A 26,992-nucleotide genomic window follows, 5' to 3' on the forward strand; every position below is an offset into this window, starting at 1 on the left:
CCCGCGCAGCGCACAAAATGAATTCATAGGAATCTATTAAAATAGGAGAGAAATATAAAACAAAAACAATCCCCTAAGCAGAAGAAACACAAGTGTTCTGAGCTTACCCCGACACTGAGAAGAAAAAGGTGACCTAAGTTATTAAAGAATACTATCTTAAGCTTCAAATATTGATGCAGTTTCGTAAATAGATCTTACTTTTATATATTTTCATACAACATTCTATGATATGTTTTTTTATAACATTCTAAGCTTAAGCCTTTAAGATTTTCCCCTTATGATATGTTTCTTATACTTCTCCAAGCTTAAACCTATAACATTTCCCCCTCAAGAGCTTACAATTTTTCCCTCAGTGCACTAGATCGAAGGCTTAAACAGGAGACCGAGCCAAAAAACTTTGTTGTTTAAGAAACAAACACTTGAGAAATCTGATAGCTGCTCAACCCACTCGAGAATGCCGAGCTTGAATCGCATTTTTTCCACTTTTTCGGGGCTGAGTTTGCTGCTCTACTTTCTGCCCCGGGTCCCTCGTATCGATTATAATTATTTACGAGCTGCCGCAAATGGGTTATAGACGTCACGTAATATGGCGACAGGCGGTTTCCGACGATTAATCAGAACCAAGGGGTAAGGAAAAAGGGGCCATTGTCCTATCTGTGTGATGGGATGCTGTGGCGCACTTTCCCAGGATGCTCAGTCAGGGTCTCCACATGGTTTTAATTGCGTTTTAAGTAGCTGCAGGCGCACAGGTGGCTCCACTCAGCAGCAGAGATCGGGCAGGAAATGTATCCCATAGATACTATATACTCTATAATATATGGGAAGACAAACTCGTTTTCCTTGGGCTGATTAACCCAATCTATAATGCATTCAGCACGGCTCATAAAGTATTCGGAAATATTCATTAATTCGAGGGCACATTTTCCACATTCATACATACATGCATATATTCAAATTAGGTTTTTCCAGACCCCCGGATTTTTCGCACTCTCCCAAAATGACGCCTGATAAGGGTTTTGGGTCGCCTGATAATTATGCAGCAGCTTTGTGCCAAGGCGTCAAGTAAAAAGATGCATTTGCCAGCATCCCGCCGCCGCCAGACCCTCCCAGAAAAATTATCCTCGAAGATCGGCGGTAGGGGGTTAATGGAACCCAGATGGGAAGGGGCAAAAAAAAAACATGAGCCTGACGCCTTGGATGGCTTGGCGTGTGAAATCTTTGGGTTTACTTAGAGATGCACTGAAAGAAACTTACATAAGGGATTAAGCCATCAATTTATATGTTATTCTGATCACGAGAAATATTAAATATGACTTTAAAAATGAAATTTTTGATCTCAACTAAAGTCAAACTCCCTTAAACTCCCTTTGAAATTATAAACTTAATATTATAAATTAGTTTAAATTATTAGTTTTTCACATAGATCAACTATTTCCCATCTGTTCTTGTTTTTTGTTAAAGTATAAGTCATAATATACTCTTGTTTCATTTGTGTGTTTCTCTCAGTGTACTCATTGCAGGACTGGGTGAGCAGTGATGCTATTTCTGGCACATCCCATCCTCTGGGGTGAGGTTTTCTTTAGTTCTTAAGCATTTTTTTTTCCAAGATCTCCCTGGGTTCTGCGAGGGGTGGTCTGTCGGGTCTGGGTGAGTGACTGGCGCAAGGTTACTCCGTTCTGTTCCGATCCGATCCGAAGCGATCCTCTGGCTTCTGGTTCTTAACTTTTTTCCATGTTTTCCTTTAGGATTGCAGCCTTTTGCTTGGCTGCATTCGCGGGTAACGGCAATTTGTACTTGTTTCGGGTTTTGCTTCTCGCTTTTCTGCCTTCTTGGGTTGGGTTCAGGGTATATCATGGCAATCACTATTCTCCAGGATAAAAAAAAACACACACACAATAAGCGGTCACCAAGCGTCTGTTTTTGGGTTTATTTGGCATGGATACGAAGCTTAGATACTCTTTTAAAGGAAATTTTTGAGGGAAAAACAGTAGGGTTATATTAGAATCATTCTAATATGAGATCAATGAAGACTATGAGGATATAGGGAACCAAAAGATACATCAAATAATGCAGGGTATTTTAATTTTAGTCAGAAGCTTGTGACGCTCTAAGGATTAATTTCCGACCCTATAAATCATATATATTCTTGATCAGCACTAAAAATTGAGTCGATCTGGACATATCCGGCGAAAAACAAAATTTTTTTTATTTTTTCCCAGTTTTATGAGGGGTAAGTTGTCAAAAGTTAACAACAAAAAATTAATTTTTTTTACATTTTGTGTTGAGTATGCAGATTTATTAACCTACTAAAAACCAATTTAGAAGTGTTTTTCAATTTGAAATTAATGCATTTTTGGATTAAATATTATTTTTTTTTTATTTGTGTAAGAAATTGTCATATAAAAATACAGATAAATATCGATTCATCCAATGCAAATATGTCGAGCTTAGTTATGATTGATTTCCAATACTAAACAAAATTATATCATTTAAATAGATTGCTTCAGTGGAAGTAGTAACAATAAAGCATATTGTATGTATACTTTCTACCATTTCTTTTGAAAATTTCCGTATACTCAATAAAATAAAGGGTATTGTAAACCATAAACAAGAAACATAATCAAGCAAACTTTTTTCTCCCCCTCCTTGTATTTTTTTCTTCGTTCTTCTGTTATTTTTTGACGTCCTTTGTAGTTATGGTTACTTTTTCATCATTGAAAAAATCCCTAGGGTTGATGCATTTTTTAAGGAATTTTCGAATCTGAGCTATTGCGCCTTATTACAAAGCACTTGAAATTTTCAACATGAATTTACCCTTTTTCCCTATAATTTATAACATAATTTTTGACTGTTTTTTCATAGACATATCAATGGCAAGTCCTGGGGCGGTGCTTTCTTTACATGACAAGGGGCAGAACGTAAAAAAAGACAAGAAAAAGCATTTTCTTTTTAAAGGAAAAATGTTTTGTTCGAAATGGGATAAAAATTAGCTTAACAAAATGCTTTATTTGGCAGGAACGAAGCGTGTTCAAGCGCATGGAGTGTCAATAGAAAAACAAAACTACAAAAAAGGGAAAGTTTTCAATACAGGACATTTTTATTGCATTTTTTGTACATTTCCTGTACATTTTTTTGGTAATAAATGTAAATAGAAAAGCCAAAGGCAGAAAGAGCTTATGACACTCAATTTAATTCCGTTTTTTTCGACAGTTTTTCCCTGCAATAAATATTAATTAAGGTTTATTGCGTCTTAGGCTGAAATTTGCCATCTGGCAAGGGTTTTCCTCGGTTTTCCTTAATTATCTTCGATCACCCGATCAAACCCTCCCGAACGCCTCACATTCAAATTGCAAAAAATTTGCCAATTTCAAGAAACGCAATAAATTATTCGCAAAAAGGGAATAAGAGGCTAGAGTAGAAAATAAAATCTGGCAAAATCCCCTTGGCAAATGCATAATATTGAAATCGATTGTGCGCCAGGATCGATGAGAATCGATGGGAAGGAAGGCGCACCCTTAAGACCCTCCACCTAATCTTGGGCAAGGACTGGCGAGTCCTTGCAATTTGCAAAAACGAAAAAAACATTCGTTGAGGCACCCAGGCTAGGCCATCCCTTTCCCAAGGTGTCCTCGGTATCAGCACGATATTAACCGTAATGTATGTTCAATAAATATTTGGTAATTAAATAAATAGCAGCTGTGCAGCTTTTTCAGGGGTTCCCAAGTCCCAATTCCCGATTCGATTCGATCCCAAAATGTTGAAGAGGGTTACAATTTCACTTTCCTTCGGCTTCGTCGTGGGATTCCTTGGGAAAGTTGAGACTTGAGGCAGAACTGGATCACATATACATCTTTTTTATTTTTTGGGTGGTTGCTACTCTAACCTAGTGTAAATATAATTAGAAAAACACGAGCTATATCTGTGGGTTTATCTATGACAAAGTTGAGCCTTCGATTGCTCCATTATGGGGATCATTTTTGATGTCAATGGGGCACCTCTTATTCAGTAACTAATTCTGTATTTTGATTTTATTATGGGTAGTAAATTTTATTATGGGTGAAATATAGCATTGATAAGACTTTTGATAGGTTTTTTGAGCTCAAGAATAATGCGTATATAAAATATTAGAGTAAACAAACCTTTGAGTAAAATATTTATATATTTCCCTATATATTTTTTATAAATTTCTTCAGATTAAGATACTCTTTTTTTAGCTAAACCTTTCCCTAAGTTATCACATGTTCTTTCCGCTGACTTCCTCCCCTTTTTTGACATTCGCGGAAATGCTTCCTGTGACTCTTTCCCAATTTTTGCACAATTGCCCTACAATCGATGCTTTCTCCGCAAATCAATTGATAAAAAACACAAACAAAACCCCATGACACATTGCTTTCCAGCTGAGGAGGAAAATGGCAAAAGAAACCTTGCCAAAAAATAAAAAAGAAACCTCGAGCTACCTTGCCGCCGCCTCACCTTGCCAAGGAAACCGGGGACAAAGAAGGGTGAGAAAACCCCGAAAGGGTTTGCTACAAATTTCTCTGGTAAGGGGCAGGCAGGAGCTATAAAAAATAAAGGAACCAGAAACCAGACAGAGGGACCCCGAAGGGGATTTAATTGCATTTTTTAAGCGCGCGCGCGCTCTGCGATTTGCGAATTTCTCAGCTGGCTTCCAGGATAAAGCAACTCCCGAGGGGAGTCCTTGAAGGGATCGATGCAACGTCAACGATCGATCCACTCGAATGCACATCCTTGGGCCGGGCTTTTGTCATGTTAATGTGACTATATAGGATTTTTATTGATCAATATTAAGGGTTTTCATGGGTCGGAGAGGAAAAGCCCATTTGCATTTGGCACCAGCAGTTGGAATTTTCCAATTCGTTGGCGCTGAAAAGTGCGTGTGCCAGCTTTAGTCTAATTTCCAGAGATTTTCCCCCCGGGGGATCCGCTTTTCACATTTAAATTTCGCAGAGAGAAAACTTCAATAGAGCCCGCAAGGCGTTCTAAGTTGCTTTTCTTTTGGGTAGCAAGTTAATTGGCTAAACCAGGGGAGTTTCAAGACTTTCTCTCCGTGCCTTTGATTAGGCAAATTTTCTTTGTTATAAGAGGTGTTAGGAAAAGCAATTCTTATTTCAGTTTTTGTATATTTTGATTAGGCAAATGAGCTGGGTTTTTTCTTATATGGTTAAATACAAGGTGTTGGACAAGTAAATTCACATTGAAAAGGACCTGCTAATGAGGCTTCTAGACTTGACTCTATTCCTTTAATTAGAAGTCTAAAGAAATCTTTTGTTATAATAAAAGTGTTGAGAAGACTTGTAGATTAGGGATACTTTTCCATTGAACTCCAGGTTTTCAGAGAGAGTAGATCTGCTGCTTGGCAAGCTGAAAACTCCTTCAAAAAACCTGCTAATGAAGCAGACTGCCAATTTCTCAACTGACTTGACACTTTCCCTCTAATTGGTAACTCCCGCCTGGCGCGAAGGACAACAATGGGCATCCCCAGCTTGCCAAAAACCTGGGGAAATGAGGGAAAACTAAGGAACCCGGATGCCAAAATAATTAGCTCCTATTGATGGTGTTGCCTTGGAAAAATAAGGAACTCCCTGGGCGTGACACGTCACAATATGTCCACACACGCCCCTCCAAGGACTCGACTCAAAGCCGCAGCCTGCTGGCAAATAAATCTCCGGAAGAAAGTTGGACTAAATGGGAGAAAAGGGAAATATGTGTTATATGTAGAGGGGGAGCGAATGTCTTGGCACGGGACAAGATTATCAAAGTGACAGACCAGCAGCCGGCATTGTTGCAGCTTCATCATTTTCATTTTCACTTCGGTTTTCCTTCAGCAGCAGCTGCTGCTGCAGCAGGGCCAAGGACCAAGGACCAAGGACCTCTGGCAATCGGGGATCTCTTGTCTTGGCGGGGACTGTGTGTCTGTGTTGGTTTTTGTTTTCTTATGTTTATATCGAGCGCATTATTTTTGCATATATTTTCACACACTTTCGGGCCTGGCCTTGCACTTTTGATTGGAGTTTTTTTTTTCTTCTCTTTTTTGATCCGGCTGAGATTTTTGCATTTTGCGCGCATTTCTTCACAAAAAAAAAGTACATAATAAAATAAAACAGAGAGTACAAAAAGCACCACCGTCTGCTGCTGATCCTTCAGGTCCTGGAAAAAGGACAAGGAGAAGGTAAGGGAGAAGGAGCCGGGAGTCGGAGCAGGAGAAGCCCGTCATCGTCACCCCATGGGCAAAAGTTTTCATTATGCCATTTCTCCTTCTCCCTAGTTTTAGTCTTGCCTCACTGCCGCCCTTCCTTAAATACACTTGACGAAAATGTGAGTAAATATAAATAAAATATATGTTATTTGATAGATAGGAACTTTGTTAAAATCAATATTATGTTGCTGGAATGAACGCAGTCTTCTTGAAATATTCTATGCCACTTAAGTAGTTTTTCTGCAAACTTTTATATGTTCAATTTAATATTAATTAAATATAACAAGTTGGTGAAATAAGTTAATTTAATTATATATATATTCCTGTCTTTAAACGTATGCAATATTTCTCCTTTAAATGTTCTATTAATTCAACAGTTTTATGCTTCTAATTTAGTTATTAGTAGTTTCTCTGGAAACTATACTCCCTTCATGTATTTATGTAGATTTAAATTATTTTATTTTAATAGCAAATAAAGAATACTAAATTAAATAATAAACTGACAACAAAAATATATAAATTAGTGTCACATAGTTATACAGTTTCCTTGTTATGATATAGGACTTGCTGAACTCTTCTATGTTATCTTTCTGCTTTAATAACCCTTTAATAACTTCTCTATTATATAATATATATCATTTCTTCTAGTGTAACTTCCTGGTTTCCTTGCTGCTTCCTTATTTGCTCCTTGCTTCGCTCGGCTGCTCCTGCTCGCCTCCTTGCCTCCTAGCGTGTGCATTTGCCACATAGCTCGCGCCAAGAAAACGCATATGCCACCTCGATCGCCCATCGGTAATCCTGCTCCTTGCACTCACACACAGCCATGGGTAAGGACACACCGCACACTCGCACACGGACAGGGACACGGACAGGGACAGGGGCATGCAATCGCATTTGAAATGAAGCAAAAATTTAATGAATCGTGGCAAGGGGCCACAGCAACAGCCTCAGCCTCAGCCTCAGCTCAGTCTCAGTCTCTGAAATGTAAGTCTCAGGGAACCCAGGGAAAACTCTCCAAGTCTCTGAGCCACAAGGAGCACAGCGAGCAGCAGCTGCTGCAGGAGGCAGCAGTTGCCTTGGCAGGGCGGAGGGTTCAACTTGATCCCTCTGGATTCCATTTGATTCTATTCCAACCGAACTCGTATTAGCAGCAAAGCACCACCAGTAAGCATTTAGGAGAAACACCACCCGATCGATCGATGGTCTAAGGATACCACAGGACTTGCCTTGAAATCACAGGAATATTGATGAGATTTTGCTGGTGGAATGAGACTCTTAGGAAGCTTAAAAAAATGCAAGGAAATATTTGGAGAAGTACTCCAGAATGGATAGGGTCTCCTAGAATTATTATCAAGATTTGAAACACATGCAATAGCTCCTCTCTCATATCCTTGACTCCTTATAGACTCTCCTCAGTTCAGGGAAGATTTTCAGTTTCTTCTCCCCCACGAAAAGCAACTATGCATATCTGAGGAAAACTGAAATTCAAATGGGGTATACAAATAATAGAGAAATATACACAGAAGCAGATCGAGGGGGCGAAGACAGTTGCCGACATTTATGCCTCGGGCTCCGCTTCATAAATAAATGAAACTGGCGGCGTGACAATGACCCCAAATGTAATTAATATGCTGCTGAAAACGCAGCAGTTCCGTTACGGGGTGGAATTCGGGAAATGCCTTGGCGGGGGAAAATGCCATGGAAATTATTCCAAGCGCCGCATATGTGGGGCACTTATCTTGCAAATGTCTTAGGTTAGGGACTCGCAGCAAAGCAAACAGTTCGTTGAACTTCCTTAGAGCGTGCCACACATAAGCCCCTCGTATCTATAACCGATATAAGCGATACACCAAAAAATAACGAAAAAACAGACACAAACTTCCCAGAAATCCATCACACGTGATGGGCAATAGGGGATTACAGAAACTATACTTGTACCCAAACTATATTTAGATTGTGATATCACACGAAATGGGTTACAACAATCCAACATTCCTTGGCATTCTTGTAAATATTTAAACAAGATACATTTCTTAGCTGGAAGGAATTTTATATACAATTATACCCTTGCAATGTATTATAATTTAAGTAAGAAGCTTATAAACCTGTGAAGGAGTTATTTCTGACCCTACAAATCATATATATTCTTGATCAGCATCAAAAACTGAGACGATCTGGACATATCCGGCAAAGAACCAAAATTTTTAATTTTTTCCCTAGTTTTATGAGGCTTAATTGTCAAAAATTAACAACAAAAAATGATTTATTTATTAATCTACTAAAAACTAACATAGGAGTGATTTCCGAATTAAAATTAATGCATTATTGGCTTAGTTATGAAGTTTTGAAATTGGATTTATAGAACAAATTTTCATATTAAATATAATTTTATATTGACCCAAAAAATGGTATTATAAGAGTAGTCAGAAGCTTGTAACTCTGTAAGGAGTTATTTCCGACCCTACAAATCATATATATTCTTGATCAGCATCAAAAAGTGAGTCGATCTGGACGTATCTGGCAAAGAACAAAATTTTTTAATTTTTTCCAGTTTTATGAGGGATTAAGTGTCAAAAATTAACCATAAAAAATTAATTTTTTTTACATTTTAAATAGAGTATGCAGATTTATTAACCTACTAAAAACTAACATAGGAGTGATTTCCGAATTAAAATAAATGGTTTTTTGGCTTAGTTATGAGTTTTTTAAACTTTGATATGCCATATTTGAAGCTTTATTATTATCGATTTTCGATTCGATCCTATAATTCAATTCCAAACTGCAAGGATATTTAAACCTCGACTTAGAGATGTAAGTTTCTTGTCTTGTTTCTTTTTCTTTTTTAGTTTTATACGAGATAAACATTTTTAAAAGAAAATGTTTTGGGTACTTATTTGAGGTCGGTGTAAAGAACTTATTCTTATAAAAATGTACTGGAAATCCTTTAACATAGATTTATTGGGTTCCATATTTGAAAATAATGAAAAAGGCGTTTATATTTATACTGATGGATATTATTATCAGATATTAAATGCATATATAAAATAAATTTCTTTAGAAATATTGATTGGCAGAACATATTTAATTATTTTGTGTATATTTTAAGTTCATTTGCTGATGTCTTAATATTTTTGTTGAACCCTTTGTTTATTGTTATTATTTTTAACGGAAAATCGCACTGCAAGCTGCTGCAGGACTATTGCCTTTGTATTTGCATTATTTGTCACCTTGTGGCCATTAGCTGAAGTTTATGAATATGGATCGGTTTTTGGAGAGTGTGTTTGGGGAGCCCCTTCGATAATTCGAAATTAAAATCAATTATGCTAAACAGTAGAGTCCCCATATGAAGAGTCCTCCTGCAATTGGGGAGCCAACCCCTGTGGATAATTCCGATTATTGCCCCCCCTTTGAATCGAACTCATTAGGAAGACACTCGAAAGGAGAAGCCATTTGCTGGGGAGATGATCCTGATCCGATCGGATACTTGGAGCAGTGACCCCTTTTAGCCAGGGATCACTTACCGAATTTGTCGCCCGGTGATAAGGTCGCAATGGCACCTAGAAACCTAGAACCATATCCATTGGACATTAAAACCGCACGAAATATGGGACAGATGTTCGTTGTCTTGGCTTGCGCCAAGGAAAAACACAAATTGAAGGTGTCAGAGTCGAAGGAGCAAAGGAGTGGGATCACTGAGAGGGTGAGTCCTTAAGGAGCGAGCGGCAAAGCCGGCTGGCTGGCTGGCTGGCTGGCAGGACCTCATTATTCGCTGCATTTGCTCGGCCCCGCTTCCACTTCCTTTATCCTTGCCTCCTTCGTGTTACAGTTTTCGCTTCGAAAAACCCCGCGCACTTTGGCACGAGCTACGATCAGCTGTGCGGACTTGACGACTTTTACAGGGGGATGAAAACGCGCAGCACTGCGATCCTCCAGGTGGCGGCGAAGTCTAGCCTCGTCCTGCTTTAAGGAGCACCAGGATACAGTGAGCGGAAAATTGGGGTAACTATTGAGAATATAATGGAATATAATACAAAAGATTTTTGTTAGAGAACCCTCAAAGGTTGGTAATCTAAATAAATTGTTAACTATTTTTATCCTGAATATTCCGTTTTTGCAAATCATTTTTCATGGATTCTTAGTTCTTTCTATGTTTTGCTATAAATTTATTTCAATACCAATTTAAATATTGAATAAATTGTAAAAAAAAAAAATTTTAAGTTGTAATCTACATATTTCAAGTGAACAAGTTATTGTTCTTCTTGATTTTTATTATTCTTTTTAAATACTAACAACTTGATTTCTATACATTTATTAAATAATCAGTTTCCTATTAATTTTTTTCAGTGCACCGCAGTACCCACCCCTAAGACGTCTTGACGACTGTCTTGAGGCATTGGAAATTGTGCAAAATCGATTACAATGATTGCATTTTGGAGACGGAAGAAGCCGACACGTTGGCCAAGAATCGGGGGATGGAAGCTGCCCCGGCAGCAGCAGCACTATATAATATATATCCTCACAATAGCCGATGTGCGCCGGAAGAATAATGGCATAAACATTGGGCCCTATTGTCCCTGCGCTGGATGGCAAAAGCAAAAAAAAAAAAAGGACGAGGTTCCCCTGGCAAGATGTGCGCCAGGAGCCCGGTGCTGCACTGATTTTCCTTGGTTGCATTGTTGATTTCTTGATTCCGATGCCGTTTCTCTTCTCTCCTCCTTTAAGGATATTTTTTGCACACACAAGCAGCCGCTGGCTGGCTTTGGCTTTGGTGACATTGCGCAATGATTACCGTTGTGCGCAGCTAATGTCCTGCCGTCCTGCCGTAATTTATATGATTTCTGGCCGAGTGTTTCCTTGTGCCTCGTGCCGATTATGCTCGTATTTTGGATTTCTCGATGGTTGACGATGGCCCGGTGTGCCGGACAATATGGTTTTCCTCCTGCTCTTCTTTCACTGTGGGCCTGTGGTCAGTTCCTTGCCGTTCTATTGCACAAATTTGACTATTGTCCTCGATGGAATATCGAGGAGATTGAACTATTCCCCAGCTGCGATCTCGAGTTTATTTGGACGGGAATATATATGAAACATAAAGCTTTTGCAGCTGCTGCTGCTGTTACTCTAGTGGAAAATACGGGGGTGCATTAATTTTGGGGTGCCAGGACTTGAAGAAGAAAAGAGAGGGTTTCCCTTAGCAAACTAGGGGTAGTGGGGTTAATATATGTTATATAATATATTAGTCCAATTCAATAGAAAATATCAACATGTTTGTGTTATATTTGCTCATAATATGAAGATCTATTATTTTAGGTCCTTTGGGAAATTATGTAGAAAGTCGTTTGGTTCTACAAGATCTCTGGATCTTTTGGGTAAAAGAATGAATTTTTATGATCTATGTCAAACCTAGTGAAGCCTTCAGTTAGCTTAAGGTAGGTTATAGCCCTTTTATTATCAAAATATTCATACTTGATATCCTCAAGCGTAGCTGCAGAACTCCTTGCTGGTAACAATTAAAGGACGACTGTACTCAGCTGCAATTACAATTGTTTCCATACAAAAAAAGAACTATTTAAGAGCTTTTGCAGCTGCCTGACAACGGGTGTGTGTTTGGTGTGTCTGACTGGGCTGATGTACCGCCCTGATTTATGTCACCCATGTAATCAGCGCACTGATTAAGCTGCGCACGGTCGTTGACTTTGGCAGGACTCGAGTGCAGCTGCCGCCCGTAGGAGCAGCAGGAGCATCACCATCATCCACTATGAAATAGAAATCGGAAACGGGAATTGGGAATCAGGAGCAGGGCGGCAACAGGACATAGGACACAGGACGAAGGCGAGTATCATCAGCCGCCGCCAGCATGAGACTGCGCACCTGCCTGTTTACGTTTACAACTTACAACGGGAACGTGCCATATCCTGGGGGTTGGCAACCACCCCAAAAAAAAGCAGCAGCAACACCACCACCAACCCAGGAAACACTGCCACGAAAACTCTGTCAAAAATGTATATATGTTCTTATAATGATCAGAATATAAAAGGACACCTAGACTTTATAAAAATATTTAAGTCCATATATTGAATAGATTGTTATGATTTCTCTTATTAAATTTCTATACCAAATTTTCTCTCAGTGATCCTTTGCCACGGACACCGGCAGGCGATGCCACCCTCTGGCTGCGCAAACTCAGCCGTTGGCTTCACACGCGCATTATCCTGGCGCTGGTTTTTGCGCACTGTACCAGGATATCGCAGCCTGTACCACCGCCGCCACCACCACCAGCAGCACCACCAGCAGGATCATGAGCACCAGGATTATTGCCATTAGAATTGCCATCGCCACCACCACCACCATGCAGGATCAATTAAAGGACTCGAGTTGTGCGGAAATGGCGCTTCACTTGTTTTCATTTCCCATTTTCAGAGGGTGAGCCACAGCGCACGTGCGTTGGCAGGATGGATTTTCGTCCTGATTCGGATTCAGATTCACATTCAGATCCTGCTGCGCCTGCGCCACACTTTCACGCTAAAGGATATGAAGGATATGCTGGCGCAGAACACACCCTCAACAGAGCGCGAGCGAGTCCTGTGATATCCCGATGCCGGGCCCCTCTAACAATGCCACTTTTAATGCAAATACAATCGCACATCCTTTCAAAGGATCCTGTATGCATTGTAAGAGCGCGCTGCATATTAACAATAATATCAATTTTTGTCGAGAATAAACACTTTTCCATGCGGGCCAACGAGTGCCTGGGGGAGGAACAAGAGCAGATCATTGGAAAATGGTACGCAGAACGTGCCCGCCGATTTCCCTGGCAATTTCCGTATCCGGCACACGTGCCAAATTTTCAAAGGATTATCCGGAAAAATGTAGATTCCCGATTTTAGTGGGCGTGAGTGGAGCAAATTACGTATTTAAATTGAGGTATTCCAGGCCACAGGATATAAGGGAAGTAACCATGGATATTTATAGTTATTTTTAAATAAAATAAATTAATACCAAGTCTAGCTATAAATATTTTCCAAAATATGGGGAAGCCTTCAGAAGAAAAAACCCAAATTTAAGGTCGGTTTCCAAGATTTCTTTTATGATCTATTAGTGTTTCATAATAATATAATACCAATACATATAACGTGTCATAAAGAACATTCCCAAACTGTTATAGTATATAATAATATAATAATTTCAGGTACTTTAGATAGGTAACAATTTTACCCCCTATATCTCTTCCAATTTCCATATAATGGCAACTAAAACCAAATCAAATATCACATAATATCCAACCGGATACTTATCTTCCTTTCTCAAATATGATCCCCAACAAAGTCAGCAATCTGAGGCAGAGAACTATTCACACATTGTTTGTGTGCAGATTATAGATACATATGAAGATATATCTTTTATATGTGGAAACCAGAGGCGAGTCCAAGACGCAGTCGGAGGCCAAAGTCCCAGACATGCCATGCAAACGAAGTTATTTTTGTAGAAATTCAAACCTGCAGTGGAAGTGAGTGAATTATGAGTCGGGCCTGTCAAGGCTATATGGGATTGGAACTCGGATTGGGATTGGGATTGGGAATGGGAATGGGTCTCGCGACACACACACGCTGGGAACCCGGGATCTGTTCGGCATGGAACGGGGTATTAATGCCCACACGATCCATAGGTGTGATCGCGGGAGGAAGGGAACACCTTACGCCGAGTGCAGGGAACACACTGAGCGAGCCCCGAACAGGTTGCAGAGCGAGGAGATATGCGATCCCAAATCTGAACAATAGGTAGAAAAACTCACGTAGCCGCAATCGCTGCGGCGTTGTCTTCTTTCTAACATTTTTTCTTCTTTTTTTCTGAAATCTGCGCAATCTTCTTTGGTATGCACGAACCTCGGGGACCATGTCGATGAGTTTGCCCTTTGAGTGATGTCTATTTAACTGGGTTTTAGCCAGGAATTCGAATTCTATATACTTGTTATTTGGAAAATGTATAGTTTCTAGCTCGAAATTAGAGATATTTTAGTAGGTCAGCAGGGTCTTTCATAGGAGTGTTTTTCTGAAGTTTTTTATTTATTCATTTATCTATTATATTATTCTATCTTTTATTAGAAATGCAACTATTGAACAGAACTCTAAATTATATAAGGCTCTATTAACTGATTAAGGCAACAAATGCTTTAATGCTTTATTCATTTATCTATTATATTATTCTATCTTTTATTAGAAATGCAACTATTGAACAGAACTCTAAATTATATAAGGCTCTATTAACTGATTAAGGCAACAAATGCTTTAAGATCATATTAATTAAGTATAATTTAGGGAATGTATGTATAAGGATATATAGCTCCGGTTTGGTTTGAAATATATAATTGAAAATTCTTTTCAAACATTAATTTCAACTTGAATTATAGAACTTTAACCCATTTCAAATCTGAGTTAAACTATACATATTTTTATATATTTATATTTTAGCTATCAATATCAAATATCAACTGATTTTAGCTATAAGCCTGGCACAACACTGTGCGCATCTTCAGGTTTGCTGCTCAGGTTGATCCTGCTGCTGCCGCTGATGATGATGATGTTTGATGTGTTTGAATGTTGATCATCGGCAATGACTAGGAAATATTGCCTTTTCCTAAGAAGGATTTGTGTCAGCAAACGTGACTCGAAATACCAAGTTCCCGAGTTCCCAACAGAGAGTATTTGATTGCTGATCCCTTTGTGTGTGCCCATTGTTTGAATAGTTAATTATGGGCTGGATCGGCGGACACTCCTTTTAGGCAAGAAAATCTTCGAGCCTCTACTTTCCCGCTCAGATTTTTGTTTGGCCGCCGCCACTGACCGTTTTTAACCATAATTTGGGAATTATTTTTAAAATTTTTTTGAATTTTCCCTAGGCAGTCAGCCAGAGGAGTGGGCGGCCGTGGGCGTGGCTGCATTGACAACTGCTGACAATGACTTCATTTGTGTGTGTGCCAAACGGCAGGCGCTGACAAGTATCAAAAACGGGGAATAAAGGAAAAAAGTATTAACAAAAGAAGGAACAAAAAAAGAAAAAAGAAATTTAGGAAAAATGACAAGACGAACTCCCCGCAATTCTCTGTTTTGCAGATTAATATTGCACACATATGGCTGCTGGTTAGGATATCTGCTGATGATGGATCGATGGCTTGTGTACTTGTCGAAAAATTCAAAATCGTCATGTGGCCATTATCTTGGGCCACAATGTGCTGAATGTGTGCAATTACAGATATTCTGGCAAAAGATATCCATGAGATGAGCATGTGATTGCACTTGTAACGCCTTCGAAGACTGCCTTGATGATTACTCACTCGTACAGGATAATAATCCTGATCCTGATCCTGATCTTGAGGTTTTTGGGAGAGTATCAGAGATCTATCCACAGTTGATCACTCAATTTTTGCCATTAAGGTCTTGGGAAATTATGAAAATTATCTTTTAAATACACATAGAACCTATGATAATTATCTTTTATCTATAATAGAGGGTTTTTTGTAACAGGAGAGCCTCTTTTGTAATATTCTTTTACAAATCTTGTAGGAAATACCATAATTCTTAAATATACTTGTATTATTTAATGGGTTTCTGTATCGATTTTTATATTTTTCTTTGGAAGTAATGCTTTAAAGGTATTAATATTAATTTTTCCTTGGATTTTTAAGAAAAAATCACAGCCTAGAATAATGAGTCTTAAGAACAATAGATTCTTCTGCTGCAGCAAACTAATTTCTTTGATTTTTTATATATTTATCAATTATAATACAAGTCCCAGCTAATTTATTTTTAAGAAATTGATTTAAATTTAATTTCCTTGCTTGCTTTTTTTCAGTTAAAAGGTAAATACACATCAGTTTAGGATCTTGATATCCTTAATTCATGATAATAATTCCTTGAAGCACTAGGACGCCTTGCTTTTTCCCATGACTCCCTAAAAGAAAGTCCCTTTCCTTTGACCTAAGTCATCACACCTCACACCACAGTCTGTGTGTGGAGATTCCCACTATATTGATCTGAATACCTCTTCCCAGAAGATCAACTTTCCGGGGCAACCCCCTCACCGAGACAAACTCAAAACCAAAACTGCAGCGAGGACATGAGGCAATTGCAAATTGACATGGACCATTTGCCGATCTTGGGATCTTCAAGTTTTCCCGGGGGTGAAAGTATGTGTATATGCACCCATGTCACATAAATAAAATTTGTATATGCGATTAAATTTTTGGAAATTCGAATCGTAATGCATCTCCAAGGTGAGAGTTGAGAGGAGGAAGAGTCGCTGTCAGTCACCGAAAAGGACTCGCAGACAGTCCGTCGATCGCTGAACCCTCCTTCCTCCTTGCTCCTTGCTCCTTGCGCCTTGTGAACATTTTCCAGGAGCTGGGGTAGGATGATAGACAAAATCTTGTCATAACTTTGATGTTGTTAGTAAAACAATGCAATTGGCTGGCAAGACTGCTTTCCTGCTTTTTCCCTGCTGTCCTTGCCTGCCTGGGCTTCCTTGGCCCTTCCCTTGTGGTCCCAAGGACCTATCATCCCGTCTGGGAATGGAAATGGAAATGGTGCGAAATGGGTGCAGCAGCTGCCGCTTTTTTTGCCTTCTGATTACGCAACCATCGATGGCATCTAATGTACTGTGAGAGACAGTGAAAAATCACTGGACCAGGATCTCTTATCCCCGCTAAGATGATGGTGATGATGATGACGATTCCTTGTCATGTTGTCATGGGGAATTTGTCAAAAGTCCAGGGATTTCCAAGAACCACTGCGCATTAGGCAAACGCCAAGATGATCTAGAGTGGACCCAACCAACCTTGCCAAAAAAACAAGAACCCTCCCTTCCTCCCTCATCATATGAATGTATATATCCCAGATCTGGTCAGGCCGAAAGGGTTGGGTTTCGGGTTTTTGTAACGCGATAAGATCGACGCTCAATCCCGGGGCAATGAATGTTATCCCTAAGAACGTTAATCAATTAATTACACGCTGTGAGAAGAAAGGATTCGCCAGGGGTTGCCGCTGCTATCCTTTTCTTGATTAATTTCCGACATTTCCCAAGGCTATCTATAGAAATTGGCCCGGGAAATGGCCTACCACTGGGGAAATTAGCTCTTGACCAGTGGTCAGTTCGTGGGCCAGTCGCGTGGCTGATATTAATATACAAATAAAATATTGACCATCATCATCATGATCATCAAAGGGGTGAGCAATATATCATAGAAGGGGGTTTGTTGTTTTTGCAAGGGATTCAAGAGATCAAGGAATTCAAAATCATTAGGGAAATGAATTTTAAAATGAGAAGAGAGTTGATTATCTGACATAGCTATACAAAAACTATTGTTATAATCAATTAATATGTATGTAAATATTTTCCTCTTTAAATCCAAGTCTAAATTCCCTTGAAATCCACCCATAAATATCCATAATTCCCATAAATTCCCTTCAAAGGCCCATGATTTTATCATTCGACCGATAACGATATATATGTACTTATATGTAGATTGCATCATTCTCTCCCTTTTTCATCTCCCTCAAGGCTAATCATAATTTATACAAATCTCTTATCTCGCCGCTGGGCGACAAGCTATATTTGGAAACCCCTATATGTACCATATATATCTGGGACATACTCACAAAGATTTCAAGGATTTGCGCGCCAAAAAACTAAAGACCACTTGAGAAGTCAGACCGATCGTAAAAAACCAAAAGAAGGACTGAGATGAGATCCCACAAATGTGCCTGCTGTGTGGGAACCAAATTGCTCGGATTGCAGTGGCAGAGGGAAAACAATATATATTATTTTTGCACTGTCCACTCTGTAGGGACAAAAAGGACACTTTGACGGACGGCGAGGAGATCAGGAACTGTTTCTATTACAATGAATAGTAGCACTTGTTTTAGTTGTGTGCCTTGTTGCCTACACATTGTGACCCAAATTGCTTTTTGGCGAACAAACAAAACAGTGCAGAAAACCTAGACATGTGCCGAGAAGAGAGTCCTGTGCCTGGATGTGTCCTGGCCTAGATGAAATGAGCAACCACTTGACCGTAGGGACAATGGAACGGCCGCCGCTACTATTCAAATTATAGAGAAAATTGCCAGTAAAACACAAACTAATTGTGTTTGCCAATATGGTAGTTCCAGGGGGTGCCATGGGAAAAATCTGGATCACATTGGAGTTACCATGGGAAACTCAAGTGGCCCTCAGCGTGTGCTCTTTGATGGGGTCTCGGGCTCAATACCTCGACTGGCTGCAATCTGGCACACAGATGATGATGATGTTGATCCTACACCGAACCTATTCGGAATTCAAATCTAATCTCTGTATTGCTTGGCATCACCCTGAGCACCGAATTGGCCTGGAAACCCCGATATGGGGGCGACAGGCATATCAAAATCGAATTGAATTGCGCGAAACTCATAAAAATATTTAAATAAACATAAATGTGGGGATTTTTTGGAGAAGATCGAAGAGGAGAACACTCTATTCATAATTTTTTTCCAATAGTGAATCGAATTGTAAGAGTCTAGTTTGAAAATAATAATAGCACTTTTAAAAGGAATACACAGATTTAGTTGTATAAAATAGTAGACCTTGTAAAGCATATTTCGTATCTATATACCTAGGTACTTCTCTTGGTATGTCTATGAGGACCCTGCAAAATGAGTAAGACCCATTTCAACATTATACTGAATTATTTAAAAATATATTAGCACTTAAAAATCGAATAATAATAGCTTATATTTCATTATGTCCTTATAATAAGTATATATAGACCTTTTAAAGCATATTTCGTATCTATTTATCTAGGTACTTCTCTTGGTATGTCTATAAGGACCTTAAAAATAGAGTAAGACTCATTTCAACATTAGACTGAATTGTTTAAAAAATATATTAGTACTAAAGAATCGAATAATAATATTTTATATTTCATTATGTCCTTATATCAAGTATACCCCTCTCTAAAAGGGCATTAGACTCCACATGCCATATCTAAGCGTGTCAAGAACATTGTTTGCCTATTAGAGAGAGGACCGACATAATGTTGCTCTACATAGGGAACTCGGAACACCCCGCTGGAAGCCCCCAAGACAACAAAACCAACTTTTGTTGTTCCGCTCAGCCGTTAAAAAATATGCTACAAGTTGAGATAGAGAGAGAGAGGAACAATGGGTAGTCACTGAGGGAATATAACGTTGATTAGTACTTCCTGAGGCTGCTGTATAGTCCAGATACCAGCGCCATATCATTCTTTCACAATGCCATAAAATAAGAAATAAAAAAGTAACATTTGCATAGAGCTCATTCAAACAAACAAACAAACAAAGAAACAAACAAATGAGCTGCAGCAGAGTTGGATACTTGGGGTGCAGAAGGAGCGAGAGGAGCTTGAACCCAGCTTATCGGGAAGAATTTCCTCTGCAGCAGAGGTCTTTTCCTCCTCCAAATACTCCCATATCCCCAGAGAGTACAAGAAAAGAAGATTGGGTTCCAGGTATCAGTTATTTCTTGACTAGAATTTACAAAGTTTAGGAACAAAACAGGATTTTAAGCAAATCATTATAATTATAGTAAGGAAATATATAAGATACTATCCCTAAAAAATTCTTATAGATTCGTAAAAAGATTAAAGATAGTTTGTAGGGTTTCTTTGCATTTTCCAGAATACGATCTTTTCAAGGATAAATGTACTTCGCTGGAAGGTAACTTCCTGTATCCCCTCTCCAGTTCCCCCCATCCAACTTTGACAATTTATTTTCCCCCCCCTTTTCCACACAGCTTTCCCGCACAATTTAAACTCTGAACCCGGTAATAATTGATTCTGTCCCAAAAAGAGAGAGCTTCATTTGCGGCGGTCATTGGATATATAGTATATATGAGTGTGCGTGCTCTAACATCGAAATGAATTGCTTATTTTGACATTTATTAAAGCTTTAAATAAAATTTATGCAGAGAATCAATTAGTGGAGCCAAGAGACCACCACAAAGGGGCGAAATGAACGGGGGAGGGAGTGGGGGGCGGGGGCCAAAGTAACGAAGATACAATATTTCTCACAATCGGTTTTGTAGGAAACCAAGGCGAGGAGAGAAGGCAAAAAGACAACAGTCGACGGCGGCAGAGAGTGCAAGAAATCACAGCGAAGAAGGCAGCGAAAGGTAAACAGAAGACAGATCGAATACGGACCTCGCCCCCTCTCTGTCTGACCCAAACGAGTCCTGCACACACACACACACACATACAGACGGACCAGATTTTTGGCGCAAAAATCTACGGCTATTCCCGCTTTGCACTCTCTTTCGTGCTCCTGCCTCGTGTTAAGGAATTTTCGTTCCTTGCTTTATTTGCTCTCGCTCCTTGTCCCCTCTCTACGCACACAGACGCAGGCGCTCAGCAGGACTCATACGGTTCCTTGGCTGTTCATATCCTTAGGTCAGCTGATCGACCATATGTACTGCTGCGCTGGACCGAGAGAGGGGCTCGGGAACCGCTATCCTTGTCTAACTGTTATTTGTTGTTTTTGGTTTAGGTATTTGTTCTAATCAGTATCTTTTTGGTGTCCCGCTCTGCTCTGCTCTTCACACCTTATGTACTTTGTGATTTCCCCTTATTCTTTATATGTTTCTTCTTTGGTTCTGCTTTGGTGGGGAAGGGGAAAGCAGTATGGGTAAAATAGATAATAATTTAATAATAATTTGATGAGGTTTTTAGAGCAAACAGGAGAGGCAGTAGTCAATAATTATTTAATAATTCCATTTAAGAAAGTTAAATAAAGAATCACTCACCCGACTTTTAATTGTATAGATTTAATAAGTTTTCTGTTGATTTGCTTTTCGGGATAAACCTAAAATAATAACATTCCTTAGTTACAGATCGTATTAAAACGTATACATATGTAATGGTTTTCTTTTTTGTTAGTTTAAGCTCAAAACGGCCAATTACTCACCTAGAGACCACCAATTGCTGCTCCTCTTTGCGCCTTTTTTTAATTGCATTGCCTTGTCTGCCACACACACACACACACACACAACAACGAAGCGAGGACCGCCCAGCCTTAACCTTTTTTTTGTCCACCCCTTTATCCCTTTAGCCGTGATTTGCGAAATTCGCGCGCGCAAAAGTATCTCAAACGCTTGCACACATACCAAAAGCTCACTTCTTGGAATTTCGATTTACAATTTAGCTCTTCACTTTTTTTGTTGTTTTTTTTTGCCCATTCACATTGTTGCTGCAATTTCTCTCTCTGCAGTCTATTCTCATTCTCAGTTATTTTTTTTTTGCCCGCCGCAATCAGAGCTACACACATGTGCTTTTTCCACAATACACACTCGCGGCCAGTGTGTGTGATGTGTGTGTGTAAGGCTTTTTGCATACGTTTTTCACTCTCCTTTGCCTTTGCCATTTTTTTCCGTCCTCTCGGAAATTCTGGAGACTGCGATAAATAGCACTGTGGTATCTGAAATAATTGAAGAACTATGAATAAAGAAATAAAATATCAAAAAACAAAAATCTAATCAATTAAAATCTTTAAAATGTCATCACACAAATCACAAGTTGGAATGGAATACGTCGGTCATTCTGGCAGGAAACATCATAACTTGGCCCACTGTTCGCAGCACCGATCACTATGAATGGGGGTTTTTGGGCTTGAGCTTTTTCTTTCTTTCCTTTTTCCTTTACCCCTATGCGCTTTTTTAACTTGTTCAAAACCACTTTATGATTTCTGCGTCCCTTTTCCTGTTGTTCTTGGCTGGCCCTGCTCGTTGTTTTCCATAAAGAAGATGATCCTCTCATCGGTTCTTCCTGCGGCACAACAAAAAAAAAATCGACAACAACAAAAGCTCCTCACCAAAAGGAATTCAGTGGAATGAAACCGTAGCTCATTTGGTTGCCTTTGCCGGCAATTACCCGCGAATATCATTCACATTCTGGCAAAGTTTTGAGCGGGAAAGCGAATGATGCTGGGCGTGTGTGCTCGTCATCTGTGTGTGCTTTGTGCACACAGACTTTACAAAACACACACTCGGCCGCGCCATCGCATGGGTGTTCGTTCAGAGCATCAGCCCCTGCCCGACCCCGCTTATCCTGCAAAGTGACTCCCGCAGGGCTCCTCCGCGCATATGTAACTCGATTTCTGCTTTAACTTTGCCGCGAATTGCACTAAAAAAAACACACAAACACTATCATACAGGCGGTCTTCTGTAAGGTGAATCACGCAAGTTGGAATTTCTAAAAAATCACTGACATTCTTCTGTATAATCACAATTGCCGTGTAAGTTAGTGTCCACTGTAAATGGGTTCTGCGGATCTGGACGAAGCTTTGCTCATTTAACGACATTGGCGTCTACGTCTGCAAAACACAAAGGAGACACGCCTCCCTCTCCCGCCCTTTCATCCCCCTTCCCGAGTTTTTGCTCCACAGCCGCTGATCATATGACCACTACCTGCTGATATTCCACGAGGGGGACTGGCGGGGGGCTACAGGAATGCGTGGATCTCACATTATTACCTGCAAACGACACAATCGATGCCGCCTTGAATTTCTGCTTAAAGATTCGCTCGCGGTCTCATTCCATCCCGTTTCCTTTTGCCTCGCGCCTTCTTGTTTCTCCGTCTGCCTGTGTGCTTGCTGGCTCCAACTATTGCGGTGCATTGTAAATCACATACATAAATATATTTGTATGTTTGTGCCGCTGCTTCGGCTTCACTTTTGGCGCTCGGCTCCACTTCGGCTCTGGTGGGGAGGCTCGCGTTGGGGTATATAAGCTCGCGCGCCAAAATCAGTGGGCTACATGGAGCTGGCGACTCAATGATTCGATTCTGTCTGGTCTTCTTCTCGGGATATTCGTTTCGCATGTAGGGGAAATGTAGGGGAAGCATATTCTACCTGTTGCGGTGAACTCCACAGGGCCAGATTCCTTATTTAAAAGCGATTTTCCAATTTTCTTCGACGTTGTACATATAGTGTTTCCTTTATGCACATGGTTTCTCTATGTTTTGCCGTTTTAGTTCTCCATCTCCCTCAGAATTTCCTGGTAATCAGAGGAACTGAAGAAAAAGGCGCCCGCCGGCAACAAGAAAACACTAAAAACTCTCCATTCCCGTTTCATTTCATTTCATTTCTCTCTTCCACTCCATTCCGCCTGTAAAGGCGAGCGCTGCCGTGCTCATGTTCTCTCACTCTCACTCTCTCACACACACACCGCTCTCGATTCCATTCCATGTCGTTCCATACGTCGGCCGCCTATAAAAGCGAGCTGCTCGTGTTCTCATTCATTCATTCTCCCAATTCTCCTATTCTGGCAACTGTCAACAGCAGCTCCTTAGCTGGACTCTGCCTTTCGGTTCTCGTTCGGTGGTTAAAAATTGAACAGAAATTGAAAAATTATAAAACATGCTGAAACGGACACATTGAACCAGAAACAAACAAAAATGCAATATTAGCCAACAAATTACAAATTCTAAAAGGACTAACAAAAACGAAAAACCAACTTTAAATGCCGCAAAAGTGAAAAAGTGACGACGAAAAAATTGTGTTTTAGCAATTTTTCGATAAAGCAACTAAGAAAGAAGACTCGACAGAGAAATTCAATTTGAAATCGTTTGAAACTCCAAAAAACACACACAAAATCAACCAAAATGCTGTGGGAAACCATCCAGGAAGAAACCAACTGCAGCATGGATTGCAATATCAGGTAATTATCCCGCACCATGGATTAAAAAACTACTACTTTTTGCATCAGGAATACCAGTTGAAAAAAAAAGAAAAAATTTACAAACACAAGCGAGGAAATAAAAAGTGCAAGTTCAAGAACAACAACAGTAAAGTACAAATCGCTGAACAAAAGTAAGAGTTTTTTGCACACTTACCTTTGCTTCTTTTTTTATTGGCGCTCAGCTGTTGTTGTTGCTTTTCATTCATTAAACCGGCTTCCGCGGGGCTCCAAAAAACAGCAGCCGCAACAACAACTCGTCCGTCAGTCAGTCATTTTTTTATATTTTCCTTTTTTGCTGGTTCTTTTTTAAACGAGAGTTCTTTGCGGTTCTTTGTGCCTTTTTTGTATTCACTGCGTTTGCGTGACGTTGTGACCCAAAAGTCGGCGCTGCAAAGGCAGGCAGATGCAACGGAAAGTGACAAGGAAAAGGGAATTCCGCTTAGAGGTACCGTACGTTTTGATGTGAAAAAGTAGTACCAGACGATTGGTGGAGAATTTGGAGAACAAATACAATTTAATTCCAGTAAATTAATGTAACAACTAGAGTTTTTGAGGAGCCAATTTTAGAAATTTAACAATTTCAAGTTGAATTTCGGCTTGTTGTGCTACAACAGCTACCCCTCGTGACTCGCAATGTTGTTGTTGTTGTCTTTACACCACCACCAACGCCGCCGCCACCACCAAAAAAATATCACCACTCTGCGCCTGTATTTTTAGCTGGGTTTAATGACCCGCTCGCGCTCCCGGGGGTTTAGGGAAGCAGCCGCCGCCGTCGCTCTCTTTGGAACCGCTGACTAATCCTCCCCTTCTTTGCTCCTCTCCTTGCAGCAACTCCAATAGCCACAAGCTGACCGGCTCCCGTCGTGCTCGTCGCTCGCTGGAACTGATGGCCATGGACCACCATCAGGAGGAGCTGTCGTTCTACGACGACGATGTGGCGCCGCAGGATCAGCAGCGTTCGGCAAGTCCCGAGCTGATGGGCCTGCTGTCGCCCGAGGGATCGCCCCAGCGCTTCCAGATTGTGCGCAAGCAGCAGATCCTGCCAGCTGCCGCTTCGGCCACCTCGAACACACCCGCCCGCAACAGCTTCAGAATCTACAACAGCCTGTCCTCCACTTGCTCCATGGAGTCGTCCATGGATGATGAGTACATGGAGATGTTTGAGCTGGAGTCTCAGAGTCAACAGAACGCCGTTCTTGGATTTCCCAGCGGCTTAAACTCGCTGATCAGCGGCCAGATCAAGGAGCAGCCTTCGACGACCGTTGTCCGGTCGCCGGCGGGTCTCTCCATGCGTCGTCCGTCGGTGCGGCGCTGCCTCAGCATGACTGAGAGCAACACCGCCACTCCACCCGCCCATCTACAGCCACCAAAGACGCCAGAGACTGCTGCTCGGGACTGCTTCAAGCGCCCGGATCCCCCGGCATCCGCCACCTGCTCGCCCATTCAGAGCAAGCGTCATCGCTGCGCCACCGAGAAGGAGAACTGCCCAGCGCCACCAGCACAGATCCTGCCCAGCAGCAATCCCCCGCCGCTGAGGAAGTGCATGTCGCTGAACGATGCCGAGATCATGTCCGCCTTGGCTCGCTCCGAGAACCGCAACGAACCCGAACTGATTGGTGACTTCAGCAAGACCTATGCCCTGCCCTTGATGGAGGGACGTCACCGGGATCTGAAGAGCATATCCAGCGCCACGGTGGCTCGCCTGCTGCAAGGTGAATTCGCCGATCAGGTGGCCAGCTACCGGATCATCGACTGCCGCTACCCGTACGAGTTCGAGGGCGGCCACATCGCTGGCGCCAAGAACCTGTACACCACCGAGCAAATCCTCGAGGAGTTCCTCTCCGTCCAACAGACTGAGCTGCAGCAGCAGCAGAACATTGAGTCGGGCCACAAGCGCAACATCATCATCTTCCACTGCGAATTCTCGTCGGAGCGTGGACCGAAAATGTCCCGATTCCTGCGCAACTTGGATCGTGAGCGGAATACCAATGCCTATCCGGCGCTCCACTACCCGGAGATCTATCTGCTGCACAATGGCTACAAGGAGTTCTTCGAGTCGCATGTGGATCTCTGCGAGCCCCATGCCTACCGCACCATGCTGGATCCCGCCTACAACGAGGCCTACCGTCACTTCCGCGCCAAGTCCAAGTCGTGGAATGGCGATGGCCTGGGCGGAGCCACGGGGCGTCTCAAGAAGTCGCGCTCCAGGCTGATGCTGTAAGGAGGAGGGAGTCCCTGGGGAATTGATGGGGTGTTATCGTATTGTATATAACTCTAGACGCTTAGTTGTATTTATTTTCCGCGAGCGATGCATTTTTTAAGTTGGTTTTTTGTTGATTTTCATTTGTTAATAATCGTTATCTTACACACACAAACACACACACACACACTCATAATCTTGACAACATGACACACACAACGCACTCATACGACACTCGAGAGGAATTTCATTTAGTTTTTATTTGTTTTTAATGTATGGAAATTCGGCTTTAGTTCAATTTATTTCTTAGCACTTTTAGTTCAAATTTTAACGAAAAACAAAAGGAGCGTAAATGAAAAAAATGTGCATTATAATCTAAACGAAATCGAAATCTTTTTAAATTTAAGATCTATAATATGCTACAGACTCCATGATCATTTCACTTAGATAATAAGCAGACACCGAAAATGGCTACAAAATATCGCACTACACCACACACAAACACAAATTCATACTTATTTTTAAGGAAATTACTTAATAAGAGTTGCAAGAGTTGAAAACTTCTAGCTAGGTACCAATTTTTACGCTTATTATTTGTTTATTTTTTATATAATCCGTAAACAAAAATTCGAAACTAAAACATAAAAAAAAAAAAAAAAAACAAACAAATCCTTTACTATGTAATGATTTATTATTATTTAAGCAAAGCTTATTTTTGCATCAAAAAGAAAGGCAATATTATTGAACAAAGAGACCATCAATTTTAAAATATAAATACCTAATACAGAACTGAAAACTCACTGGTTTTATTTTAATTAACCTTTTCAGCGGCAAAAAGCCATAAA

General features: G+C 40.6%; 1 protein-coding gene and 1 long non-coding RNA gene across 5 annotated transcripts in view; one reads left to right on the plus strand and one right to left on the minus strand.

Annotated features, from left to right (window-relative positions):
* The window catches only part of LOC110186644 (uncharacterized), a 68,993-nt gene extending 44,248 nt beyond the window's left edge, over nt 1-24,745 (minus strand). Inside the window, exons 1-4 of one of the 4 annotated variants that reach the window (XR_015273319.1) lie at nt 24,402-24,745; nt 24,102-24,334; nt 21,178-21,687; nt 21,017-21,075 (exon numbers count right to left, since the gene is read on the minus strand). This is a non-coding gene — a long non-coding RNA (uncharacterized LOC110186644). Of the gene's footprint in view, nt 1-21,016; nt 21,076-21,177; nt 21,688-22,740; nt 23,330-24,101 lie in introns of those variants that run through there. The other 3 variants (XR_015273318.1, XR_015273317.1, XR_015273316.1) reach the window with 3 other exon arrangements.
* Nucleotides 23,022-26,943, plus strand: stg (string). The gene is made up of 3 exons (XM_020955903.2): nt 23,022-23,098; nt 23,241-23,926; nt 24,776-26,943. Exons 2-3 carry the CDS (start codon nt 23,871-23,873, stop codon nt 26,166-26,168), a joined length of 1,449 nt encoding a protein of 482 aa, XP_020811562.2. The 5' UTR covers nt 23,022-23,098; nt 23,241-23,870; the 3' UTR covers nt 26,169-26,943.
* The last annotated feature ends 49 nt before the right edge of the window (nt 26,944-26,992 follow it).

This window comes from Drosophila serrata, unplaced genomic scaffold, assembly GCF_035046125.1.
Source record: "Drosophila serrata isolate PLE 108 unplaced genomic scaffold, ASM3504612v1 contig_382, whole genome shotgun sequence".
NCBI classification, from domain to species: Eukaryota; Metazoa; Arthropoda; class Insecta; order Diptera; family Drosophilidae; genus Drosophila; species Drosophila serrata.